A 12,509-nucleotide genomic window follows, 5' to 3' on the forward strand; every position below is an offset into this window, starting at 1 on the left:
GTAGGTTCGCTACACATTCTCCGATGTACATAATACTATCGCCAAATAATTACTTGCAGACATTCTGGCTATTTGTCCATCGTCGCCAAACTGTATTGGGGGTCGCCCCGGCCAGCCCGAGGGTGGAGTGAGCGGTTTTTGCATGAACCGGGAAAAGAGAAAGGCTATAACCTGCGGAGTCCCGCTTCAGAAACGTCTTGTTTCACGACCCTGAGTTGCAGTGAGCTCAGTTGATTTCTGCAACACGCCCGACAGCCACAGCAAGCAGCGTTTTTTTACAAGTTAGTGAGTAACGCAGAAAGCATTCTAACGTTCCCAGCGCCAATATATCCACTTATTTACATTCAATTCCCGAGAGTCAACAACCTTGTTGAAGGAATCCGACCCCAACTCCAGCTTCCCACGTGGCGCACGGCTAGACTTGGAAAAAATAACGTGGGGTGGCACTCAAAACATGGAGACAGAGACTGTGGGGTCTGGGGATTGTTCAACGCTTACCTCAACTAAAATAGCAACCCAGCTAGCACTGCAGCTATTTGTCTGGCTCAGAACAAGCTTCGATAGTGATTTGCTCGTGAAGTTGTGCCCCATAATGCTGAGCCAGTCCTTGTCTCTTGTGGCTTCAAGCTGGAAGCTAGAGAGTTTAAACCGTCCAAGTGAAGCTTAGCATGTCCTTCTGATGACCTTCTGGAAGGATGGTAGTTACCCCATAAACTCCCCCGCCCTCCCGACTGTGTGTGTGCTGACTTCGTCCAACTTTTACTTTCCTTTGGTCATGAATGTGTTGCTCATGATCTTGCTCTCTTCTTCTGCACACACCTTTGTGGGAGCGTCGACACAGCTCTCGTGCCGATGACAAGATGGTGTATCGCGGATTTCTCGTCCCAGACAACTACGTCTCCGAGACTCCCGATGACACTGACATGAACATATCCAGCGTTTTCTGGGGACTTTCCTTAGGGATTGCCATCTTTGCGGCAGTGCAGGCAGGACGGCAATCTTACCATTCCTGGAAGCGGAAGCATAGGATAACCACCTATGTTACCTTGATTTGGGGCGAGTGGATAGCAAGTATCATCATTGGAGCTCTTACATGGTGTTTCCAGCGCGAATATGTCGGCCCTAGGTACGTATATGCTATGAAATCTTTATTCTGCCACTCTCATAGCTCCTTAAGGCAGAGTAGGTGTTCTAATGATGATTTGATAGTTTCCAACTATTCTTTCTCATATGTACGGCTTCCCCTGGGGTATCTTATCTCTGTCTATCAAATACTAACCATTTGCCCACCTACAGCTTGCTGTTGGTCGCTTCAGATCCAGCTGCTAATGCAAATCATCATAAACCGCATTGCATTTTTAATGGCTGTACCTGGAGCTGCAAGAAGCCTTAAATGGGGTGTCTTCCTCCTATTACTCCTAGTCAACATCAGTGTGATGGTTATTTGGACTCCAGCCCATCTCCAGCTTTCACCGCGTTGGATCCACATAAACGATATATGGGACAGGGTAGAAAAGGTAATCTTTTGCATCATCGACCTGTCCCTCAATGTTCGTTTCATGTATCTGGTCCGGTCTCGCTTGATCAAGAGTGGGCTGTCCAAGTACATACCTCTCTATCGGCTCAACTTGGTCTTGGTCTGTTTTTCCATGTGCCTTGATGTAAGTACTTGATCTAGTCAGAATCAGATACAGGTTCAGCAGCTCATGCGCAACACTAAACAGGTATCATTGATTGGTCTTATGTCGTTACCGAGCAGTCTCAGGTATGTCCTTGTGCCCAAATGCTCAATTCTCCTAGATCTCCTGATATCTAACAATCTTCAGCTACTTGCAGTTTCATCCAGTTGCATACCTGTTGAAGCTCTCCATTGAAATGAACATGGCGGAGCTCACTGCGAAAATCGCAAAATCTCAAAACTTGGGTGCCATTCAGAGACTAAGCTTCATCACGCCCGCAGAACAGAAGCACAAGCATGATGAAGGAAGCTCCGTTCATAGTGAGACTATCAATGAAAGAGATATTGAGCGGGCAGTCGCACCACCTGGGCCTATCCAGGTAACAGTGAAGACCGCTGAGACGAGGCAGACGGTTGACGAGTCTGAAGGCACTGGGAGTAGGAATAGCTCAACGCAAGAGTTAAGGAAACCTAGTATGAGTTTCTAAATTTTGTTTTATGCAGCTACATTTATATAGAAATTAGAATTCACCAACTATATCGTAAAATCGTTATCTGAATTAAGGTCCAATCCTGTTCTGAGCACGCCATGTGATCCAACGGCGGCTCCGTCTTCAATTCTCTATTTCATATCTCATGAAGTTCGGGACTGCACCCCCACGACTCAGTTACCCCCTAGAACCAACAGAGAAAACATCATGTCTTTTCACAAGACGCCTATCTCGGCCAGGATGGTGAGATGGTCCGATAAAGACCAAGGCGGGGCAGAGGCGTAGCGCTTACAGCACACGGGTGAGGATCCTTGTCGTGAAGTGGATTGACTCAGTCAAAACCCTCGTTAGTGCCATCATCCTCGGCATATGTGTCCGATCAGCCCGAATAGTAGTTTGCTTTCGGTGTTCAGCAAGATGTTAGCTCGAGTTTCTATTTAGTCGCTCGGGAGATGAGGATAAATTCGGAGCAACCTAGCAAGCGAGCGAAGAGATGAATCATCGCCAGCCCACGTGGATTGTGAGATTCTAGGTTAGTCTTCCAAGGGTAAGATGGAGCAGCCAAATAGCGGGAGATTTCCAAGTTTGGGTTTGACACCAGCAAGTTCTCTCTGTCCATCTAACCACTTATTTACTCATTGAATTAATAGTTTCAAATACTGAATAGCATAGCGGCTAAGGCTGCTGAACTGCATGAATTGCGCATCAATGTAACATTTACGTCTGAATCTTTTTCACATCTACATGTAGCTTTCCCAGCATACGATGGGCATGTCTGTTCATTTGACTTCTCTATGTAGACATATACATGGTTTCAAAATCTCGTTCATCTCTTAGCATCTATAACGGGATGCAGTTACTTTCATTCGTCTTGGAAGAGCCACTCATGTTGGGCTTTGTCAGGATTAACTTCCGTAATGCCTTCTTGAATTGTGACCACTTCATCAACTGTTGCACCACCGTATTCAATTTCAATTTCTCCTTCTTCTGCTTCGTCGCTGTTACTATCCACGAGCATTGCCGCCTTGTGTCGATAGTCATCCAGCTTGAAAGTCGTTTTCGGACCCCAACCCTTGGGTTTAATGATGAGCAGTTGGTATGCAAAGATGATATCATCTGCGGCTTCAAATCCATTTGAGGTGGCCGTCGTTATCTCAATTTTGGCATTGCCACCGACAGACATATCTGGAGCAACACTTTCTGACATTTCGGCAGACAGTCCGCGTCCGGATGACCCATGGTGGGTTAACTGGAATCCTTTTGCAACTTTCAGACCAGTCACCATGTATACCGGGCTTCGAAGCAGGCCATCGGCATTCAGAATACTGCGAACGATTGGCTCCTTGGCAATCGCTTGGATGTCTTGCATCGAGGGCTCATCTCTAAAGTAAGTGGTCTCGAGAGATCTCATGACAATTTTGACAGTATCTGCTCTCTGACGGTTCGGGCCGAGTTTGATGCTCAGTTGATTGAATAAGCGAGTCCAGATGCTCACATTCACACTCCGTATTTTTTCAGTCTCAAATATCCAGTTATTCTCCGTTACTACCTCCGTCTCAGGTAGAGGCTTGGTCGGCTTGGAGATTGCATACTGAGGGCGGAACGGATCAACAATTATGTTTCCAAGAGCAATCGGGCCATTTGGGCGGTAAGTCCAGTTCGGCGCAAGTAAGTATGTAGGATCTCGAACGTGAGGCATCTTCAAGCAAACGAAGCTACTATTGTGACGGCTTGTGGCCAAATTATTTGGGAGAATAGGAAAGAGATCATGCTCCTTAACGATCAAAGTGCGGGGTGATACTGCTGACCGCTGGGAAACGATTTATAGGTACGATCTTTAGATCCATGGAACTGTTGCTGTGAAACTGTTGATATGCGGAAACATAATGCATAGTGGCATTCACACCCTGCATGGGGTTGGGTATATTTGCTGTAAGAACAGAGTTATTCTAAACATAGTCGCTGACATTTCGTCTATAAATGAGAGCTAACTGATGTTAATTTTACTTTAACACATACTCAGGATTTTGTAGCATGCAGAGGCCCTTTGTTTCTCAAGCCGTTCGTAGGGTAGCATTCAAATACCAACCCCACAGATGAAATCACCTATTTTATGCATGCTGTATTCAGTGAGCTGAAGGCGAGTAAGAACACGAGAGCGGGATTTGTGTGCAGATCAGAGGAGATTGAGTTTCTTGGGTTACATATCATAAGAGAGTAGGAATACGGAATAGACCTCAAAATTACAGCTGACATCTTCAAAGTGATGGGTCAGTTTGCATCCTCCTACAATGAGCGCTTCTTGGCGGCTGAAGAAAAGAATAACCCCTCATTGAAATCCAATCAGAACCAGAGGTTGCCGTTTTGTTACCATCCGTGGCTGGCTGAGTCGCCCATTGAGGAACATATCTTCAACTGCACAGCTTTCAGCTAAGTTAAGATTTCCGCTTTGATGTAAATGCAACCGCATGGCGGGAGTCATAGGCGCAGCGGCAGATGTGAATACTACAGAAAACAACGTGTCGGGCCTTTATTCGCTGGAATCTCTTTGCAATTGATGCTGCGCGGAGATCAAACAGGGTTTGGAAGTTGCGGCCCCCATGTTGATGAAATATTATAACGTCAACATACGTTATTCAGCTGTTTACTTTGAAGGGCTATTAACTAAACTGGTAACTAATTGAGAGATGATACCTTCGATAGAAACAGCGAGAATCGCTACCAGTGTGACGCGTTGGCCAAGGTGAAATTATAGCTATATAAGTCTCCATGAAGGCAGCATAACACATTGTTCTTACCATCACACAACAGCGCAATAAATATTAACAAGTTCATCTGAGACCCTTCTTTTCTTCTCTCACATGATGGATGTTCCCTGGATCATATCAGGGTCAGAGGATGGAACGATCAAAATCTGGGATCGAGCTACAAATCAGTGCATCGCGACACTCACGGGCCACAGCGGTCCCATACAACGCTTCGCATGGTCACCTATTGTCCAATCACTTGCATCAGCATCAGACGATGGCACAGTCAAGATATGGAATGTAGCCACGGGCGAGTGCATATTGACTATCAATGATCATATCGGTGGTGCTAATGGGGTCGCTTGGTCTCCCGACGGCAAACGGCTCGCAACCTCAGACGACAACACAATCAAGATCTGGAATCTAGCTACAAAGCATTGTGTATTCACACTAGGAGGCCATGACAATCGTATAAATTCCATCGCTTGGTCAGCAGATGGTACAAAACTCATTTCAGCATCGGCTGATACAACTCTCAAGATCTGGAGCTTGGCTACAGGCCAATGTATTACAACTTTTGAGGGCCACAGCGACGAAGTTCTTTCAGTTGCTTGGTCACCGGATACAGTGCACATTGCCTCGGGGTCAAATGACAATAGTGTTAAAGTATGGGACGAAGCCACAGGCAATTGCACTTTGACACTTAATGGCCACCACTCTGCTGTTCGTTCTATCGCCTGGTCGCCTAATACACTTCGCCTTGCATCGGCATCACTGGATAATACTATTAAGATATGGGATACATCTTCAGGACAATGCACAATAACATTAGAGGGCCATGAACAGTCCGTCACGGAAGTTTCATGGTCGCCCGATGGAGCCTGGCTTGTATCCGCATCGGATGATAGTACTATCAAAACATGGGATGCAACTACAGGCCAATGTTTATCAACGCTTACAGGTCATGAAAGTCCAGCCAAAACGGTGCTTCCTGTGACAAAAATTAGCAAACTACCTCTCGGCCAACTCAGGTCATTGCTCCCGAGCAAGGACGAGAAAGACAATGCCACAGTGATCGCATCGGGTTCCCAAGACCAAACAGTAAAACTTTGGGATCCAGAATCTGGTCTCTGCATCAAAACACTGGAAGGTCACACCGGGATAATTTGGTCAGTTGCGTGGGCTCCTGATCAGAAGCATGTCGCATCTGCAAGCGACGATGCGTCAGTTAAGATCTGGGATTCCACAACTGGCCTTGCCAAGTTCACGCTCCAGCATAAAGTTCCTGTCTACTCCGTTGCCTGGTCTCCCGATGGTACTAAATTGGCTTCGTCTTCAGGAGATGGAAACGTTTGGATCTGGGATATAACCTGGGATACAGATGTGGCCCCGCAAGCTACCATTCTCACCAACACTGGTAATGCCATAACACTTCTGGCCTGGTCTCCAGATAGCACTCGACTCTTATTTGCATCGCCGACGGACAGCACGCTGAGAATCTGGTATTTGGCTGCTGGCGAGAGCTCGGTTATCGAACTAGACGTCGACCGCCGAGTCGATTCCATTGGCTGGTCACCCGACTCTAAGCTCTTCGCGTCCGGAGGTAACGATAATGAAATTACTATATGGGATGCAGATACGAAACAGAGTAAATTGTCTCTCAAGGGTCATCGGGGTTCGGTTCTTGGACTTTCATGGTCTCCTGATGGTACCAGAATTGTAACGGGATCACAAGATCGTATAATCAAAGTATGGGACCCAGTCTCTGGTAACTGTCTCTCAACATTGGAGGGACACTCCAAATTTGTACAGTCTGTCTCTTGGTCTGCAGATGGAAAAGATTTTGCATCAGGATCACGAGATTACAGAGTCAAGATTTGGGACGAAGCCGAAAGTAAGTGCAAGGCGACGCTCGAAGGGCATACTGGTGAGGTGTGGACGGTTGCTTGGTCGTCTCATCCCAAGCCACCAACCCCTCCGCCGCCCCCAGGTCCTGATCCTGACTCCGGCTTGGCTCGGTGGATGCAAATCTTCATGGCTTTGCAGGGCCGCCTACATGATTTGGAGTCGAATGTCGATGGCGTTGTCGATTCGAGTGTCAAGGCAGCACTGGACTCAATCGCAAAAGGTCTAGCCAAGTTCAACGAGCTCATCGACCTTTGGCCGGACTATACTGGAGACGATGCATCCAATGAAAAGCGCAAGGCCATCATTCAAGAAGCTACAGATCTCATCCAGACTGGTGCCGGCTTTGTGACCGGCTCAGGGACAGACGGTGGGGTAATTCCTCAGGTAAAGAACTGCTCAAAGCCACTTGTGTAATCATGTGTATATACGCTAACATACGTAATATTCTTATAGTTAAACGACATTGAACAAGAACTGAAGGAGAAGAAAGCCAAGTTTTACGAAGAAACGGAGGAGGAGAAGACCGAAATAACATCGTTGGAGGCAGACATTGACACGGCTATAGACAAGATGAATACCGACCAAAAGGCGTATGAAGAAGCTCAAGCCATATTGCTTGCAAAGATAGAGGAGGTTTCTCTGGGGGCTGCCATGCAACGCCAGGAATCACTCAAGAAGAAAACAGTTTTGGTACGCACAATTCAAGTCTGAGATGTACAGCGATGCGGTCAACAGCTAGACTAACCATGTTCTGCAGGATGGAATAAATTACACATTGCTTCTTGAAGAAAATGGAACGCTGGACGACCTTCAACAAGCCGGCGAATTGGCCTACCTGATTCTCGACAGGGCTCAAAACAAAGTCCGCAACCTCGAGTTCCGAGTGCAAGCCCTGAAACGCATCCAGAAAAATCGGCCCATGGTCCAGCGAGCGATTGGCAGGGCAGAAAGGCTTATATCTATCTTGAGAATGATGACTCAGGGCTTATCCAACGAAGACGGTGCTATTCTAGCCGTGGTCAATCTCATCTTGCCCACCATCGAAAAGCTCGGCAAAGTGGGTGAGCCGCCGTACAATCGCCCACATCGCAGCAGCGAGGATGATTTGTGCACTTATATCTTAATGATTCACAGAGAATCTCTGATTGATGTGGCATTTGTTGAAAGTGCTAGGAAGGCTGTGGCTCAAGTACGGGATTGGTTCGATGATGACATTCCGAAGAAGACTCAGGATGAGATTGATGCAATTGTTAAAAACCCTTTGTACTGAAAATGATTTAATCAGTAAAAAATTTCTTTATTCTTTTATTTTTGTCTTTTTTTTTTTCTCTTTCTGGTATGTAGAAATCATGTCGGTGAACAAGATGGGCGAGGAGTATGGGCACGACTGGCCTTTGTCGCACGTTCAAGATAAATGTACTGCTGCATAACTCCATCTCGTATTTATATTCCCACTGGTCACCAAGTGTTTATTCGTGCTAGGTTCAATTTATGGCATCTAGCTTGGGGAGTCACGGTCGTTGACCCGTGCTTGCGCTCTAAGTACATGTAACATTGCGGAAGCTTGTCGCCTGCTAACAGGGCAACTGTTTGTTGGCAAAAACATCGAGTGTTCAGTCACCTCTCACTCCAAACATCTTCTGTTCTATACCCAACTATCGTTCAGCTCAAACACCAAGACATTCTTTTGACTGTATCATCACAGTAACAATGTTGTCATCCAGTCATATCAGGGCATCCAGCAGGTCCAGCTCGTCCAGTGAAGAGGACGCCCCGGGTGATTTATGTTCACATTCACATTCGTCCGATTCTGAGGGAGTGGATGCCACCCAACAGCTACTAGCTCCATCAGAAGTCACCAATTCTTCATTAGAATGACATAGTGGGTGCGCACTCATCATCGATGACGGGTTCCTAGGCGGCAAGGAGCTTGGCTTGCCAACCGACATTCGCAGCCGACTCATGGTGCATTACGTCTTAGGTCATCCTGCGTGGCTTGCATTCACCATTGAATTTCCTCGTGCAAGTGAAGGAGAGGAAGAGGGTTTTGGGACGTTTTACTTTAGTGAGATCCTTGTGAATCTCGATTGCTATCTGTGCTAACACGCAATTTACACACCTAGTTATCCCACGTCGATATCAAAAGCTCATGCCATCTTCATACCACAGAATACAAGTCAAGTTTCCCCTGGGTAAACTGGTTCATGCTGTTAAGCCTATAGAGCCAGCTCTAGTCAAATCACTGCCTGAAGGAGGAAGCAAATTCTCAGTGTTCGAAATTGATGTCAAAGATGGCTCAGATCCTGTTGTCATTGATTTTGGACTGCCTTTTGACAACCCAGGCCATCCGAGCGACGGATGGATCAACAATTCACAGCCCATCGCTGGAAGCCATACACTACTGGATGCTCTCTCCAAGCGAACTTTCCGTTTTATGGTAGACTCGCCTTTGGAGGATATCCCGAAATCGTTTGTCCTAGAGTACATTCCACCATCCTTTTACTACCCTTATGGCACAGATCACAGCTGGGATCTTGGGCGCTATAACCGAATGCTCTCCTAGGCAAAGGGCAGCTCATTTTTACCAAAATGGAGATTCAAGGATGACAACGATCATCTTGCAGCGATGACGCAGTCCCAAGTTCAAGATTTCGTTTGGCTACATGCGGCGGCCGACGGGATTTACAAGATCAAGTTGCGAGCGTCCTTTGTTTCAACGAGTGGTTCGCCGTCATCGTATATCGACGACTTCTACGTCGTCGTGCAACTGAAGGAGTTCCCCAGTCGGTATGATGTTGCTTTGCGCTGCCTTCTCAATAGTGACACGCTGTGCCTACATATTTACGATCCTGCCGTTCGAGCTCCTGTCGATCGCGAGAGGCCAGCAAAATGGCCAGCCCGAGTCGTTCACGGCTCCACCATCATGAATGCACTTGTACACCAGGGTATAGCAGATGAAAACGCAGTTTGCAATTCGTCAGATGAGCGACATTTGATCCTTGCAGTGCGTCGACCAAAGGAGATCGACTGTCGGCCCAATCTCAATGTCATGGTAGTGGGCGATGAAGGACGAAAAGATTACTTGGTATCCTTGAATTTCCTCGCGGATTCTAAACCATGCCAGCGCAAAGTCGAGGCTGTGCTGCAATTTCACCCAGATGCAAACCCGACACCTCGAGGGCGAGGCGGCGTGCAATTATTCGGAGCCAGGAGCACTGAATCCCCTACCTCATCTAACATTAAACTCAAGATGAGACTGCACAGAGACCTTTTACGCGGGTATGGATTCTTCAAAATTCTGCGGGAGAATGCTGAGACGCAACCACCGATGCAGCTTGCACAAGGCCGCTCTTTGCCAGCAGTAAACCTGCTTCCAGCGTCCCAGCATATCGTCGACGCTCTGATGGAGGATGTTCTCCCCAGAGATCGCAAAAGGTTCTGTACATATCTCAGCAGGGTACCACTGGGTTTTGGCCTTATCACAGGCGTAAGTCTCTTTGCTTTGCTCCTTTGAGAGACGATACTCACTAGTTTGGATGCAAGGATCCTGGTTTTGGAAAGACGACGGTCCTCTCCGTAGCCACGCTCGGCGTGTCTATCGCTCTCGGGCCGATCTATGCATGTGCTGCTACCGACGTCGCAGCTGACAACTTTGCGGAGCATCTCAATCGAATCTCTGAGAAAATTCACAAGTCGGCTCAATGAGGCCAAAGCGTTGGGCGAAAGTCCAGCTAGGCGTATCCTCATCGTTCGTGGCTACGATATAGATGACGAGGTTGCTGCCTTTCACAAACTCCTCGAAAATCCTCGGATAGGTGATAAGGCAGCTCCTCCATATAATTTTGCTCTTAAACCGAAATGGAGACTGCACTTATCCCTGGCATTCTGGCTGCTCGTGGCCCTACGATCGCCTGCTGTTCGTTCATTTCATGGTGATGATCCTGTAGGAATACAGTCGCTGCAATCGTATTTAGATAACCAATCGAATCTTAGGCGGCTTCGCAATGTGGCAACTGGAGTAATTGGCTATCAAGAGTACAAAAATGGCCATACGGTGGATGCCGACCGCATCAGGTTCATGTTCCAGAACATTTTGCGCTGTACTAACATCCTTTGCACGAATATATCCCTTTCTTGTCAAAGGCCATACGATTTCTGGAAGAGCTTAGCCAAGGGTATCGCAGTGGACGAAGCAAACAATGTTGGCCGTCCTGACCTCTACTCAGTATGGGGTAACACACTTCTCCCGTGTCTCCTTTGTGGCGACGACAAGCAGCTTGAACCTCGTGTGGTGAGTTTTGGACAAAAAGATGAGAATGGCCACTCCGTAAACAGGCTTGAGGACGATGGTAAACTGTCCGCTCTTCTTTTCTTCAAAGGGAATCGCTGGCCTGTGTTTCGCTTGCGGACCCAACTCAGAATGGCCACTGGACTTTTCGACCTCTGTTATGAGGTGGTCAAAGACATGCCAGATTTTCGATACGGACCCGATTGCGACATCAGTTTGGATCGGCATGCGTGTGGCCGCAAACTGGAAGCTTTTCTACAAAAGAGATTTCCTGAGTTGGCTCCTCCTCACAATGACAAGCTCGCAGAGGCGTTTATCAACTGCACAGGATCCAAGTTTTATTTCAGTCCAGTGACTGGGTCGGGGTGGAATCCAGCTCAATCCAGGCGCGCGCTACACTTTGTCCGCGACCTAGTAACACAGACAAAGATTACTCCCGCCGATGTCTTCATCATCACACCCTACGAAGCCAACGTCGATTTCATCGAGGGTAAGAGGCAAAAGCTAGAGTACTCGGCAATCTCATCCATGGCCCCAGCTGCGACAGTTGATGACTTCCAAGGCCGTCAAGGGAACATTATAATCCTTGTGACGGCAACGACAGAGACTTCAAAGCCAGGCTACGTCCCTGACATACATTATCTCTGCGTCATGCTCAGCCGTCACATATCTGGATTGGTCATTTTTGGTGATCATAGCATCCCGCAGGCGTCTGACGTACGTAATATCCAGAAGGATGAGGCTGAAACCGACAAGAATCCCATGAAAAACATGGTGAGTATCTTGATGCGGAAAAAGCGAGTTGCTACACTGCCGGCTCCTACACTCTCCAACAACATCACATCCGACGTCTCGTAGTTGCTTTGCAGTACCTCTTGTTCTTACCTATCAAACCGGCTATTGCATTACATTTCAGGCTATAGGAATACTTGAACAAATTGCTCAAGCGAGAGACTGGATGAGTAGTCTATAGCGAGAGAGAAGATAGCGATGAAACACGTATTTCTGAATATAGTCTATCTTAACGATAAAGGTTTTGCCGCTAGCGGTTCTTTCTTGTGAAGACGCTGTTTCTAGAGTAGTTCCTCAGTGCACGCATTGGATCCTCTTTGCCCGCTACATCTTTCGAGCCGAAGTACATAGCGAATGATAACCCCGAAGTCTGATTTGGAAACTTCGAAATAAAATTTTAATTCATCTAGCTAGAGGGGTGTCGTCACTGTCGTGACCTAATCCAAGGCCTCTCGGACAATCATTCAAGTAAAAAAAAAAAAAAGAGAGAGAGACAACTGCATCGCTAACGATCAGTCGAATGATCGCCGATGGAACAATTATGCTGTCTCGATTTATCGGCTTTTTAAATGTGGTCAAACCCGTTTTCGTGCATATATCAGCTA

The 12,509-nt window shown here is 47.1% G+C and overlaps 5 protein-coding genes across 5 annotated transcripts; 4 read left to right on the forward strand and 1 right to left on the reverse strand.

Moving 5' to 3' along the window:
• Window positions 1-860: 860 nt before the first annotated feature.
• On the forward strand, window positions 861-2,166 carry T069G_05621 (uncharacterized protein; the record flags this gene model as incomplete). Its single annotated transcript, XM_056172831.1, has 5 exons — window positions 861-1,126; window positions 1,210-1,232; window positions 1,297-1,661; window positions 1,725-1,765; window positions 1,827-2,166. The coding sequence occupies 5 exons, from the start codon at window positions 861-863 to the stop codon at window positions 2,164-2,166; spliced, it is 1,035 nt and encodes a 344-aa protein (XP_056029689.1).
• Window positions 2,167-3,031: 865 nt separating this feature from the next.
• T069G_05622 (uncharacterized protein) lies at window positions 3,032-3,868 on the reverse strand (the record flags this gene model as incomplete). Its single annotated transcript, XM_056172832.1, has 1 exon — window positions 3,032-3,868. One exon carries the CDS (start codon window positions 3,866-3,868, stop codon window positions 3,032-3,034), a length of 837 nt encoding a protein of 278 aa, XP_056029690.1.
• Window positions 3,869-5,033: 1,165 nt separating this feature from the next.
• On the forward strand, window positions 5,034-8,094 carry T069G_05623 (WD domain, g-beta repeat domain-containing protein; the record flags this gene model as incomplete). The annotated part of the gene is made up of 3 exons (XM_056172833.1): window positions 5,034-7,208; window positions 7,278-7,514; window positions 7,582-8,094. 3 exons carry the CDS (start codon window positions 5,034-5,036, stop codon window positions 8,092-8,094), a joined length of 2,925 nt encoding a protein of 974 aa, XP_056029691.1.
• Window positions 8,095-8,786: 692 nt separating this feature from the next.
• T069G_05624 (uncharacterized protein) lies at window positions 8,787-9,387 on the forward strand (the record flags this gene model as incomplete). Its single annotated transcript, XM_056172834.1, has 2 exons — window positions 8,787-8,889; window positions 8,948-9,387. The coding sequence occupies 2 exons, from the start codon at window positions 8,787-8,789 to the stop codon at window positions 9,385-9,387; spliced, it is 543 nt and encodes a 180-aa protein (XP_056029692.1).
• A 1,295-nt stretch (window positions 9,388-10,682) lies between these two features.
• On the forward strand, window positions 10,683-11,970 carry T069G_05625 (AAA domain-containing protein; the record flags this gene model as incomplete). Its single annotated transcript, XM_056172835.1, has 3 exons — window positions 10,683-10,740; window positions 10,799-10,898; window positions 10,968-11,970. The coding sequence occupies 3 exons, from the start codon at window positions 10,683-10,685 to the stop codon at window positions 11,968-11,970; spliced, it is 1,161 nt and encodes a 386-aa protein (XP_056029693.1).
• Window positions 11,971-12,509: the final 539 nt, after the last annotated feature.

Source organism: Trichoderma breve, chromosome 3 (assembly GCF_028502605.1).
Source record: "Trichoderma breve strain T069 chromosome 3, whole genome shotgun sequence".
Taxonomy (NCBI): domain Eukaryota; kingdom Fungi; phylum Ascomycota; class Sordariomycetes; order Hypocreales; family Hypocreaceae; genus Trichoderma; species Trichoderma breve.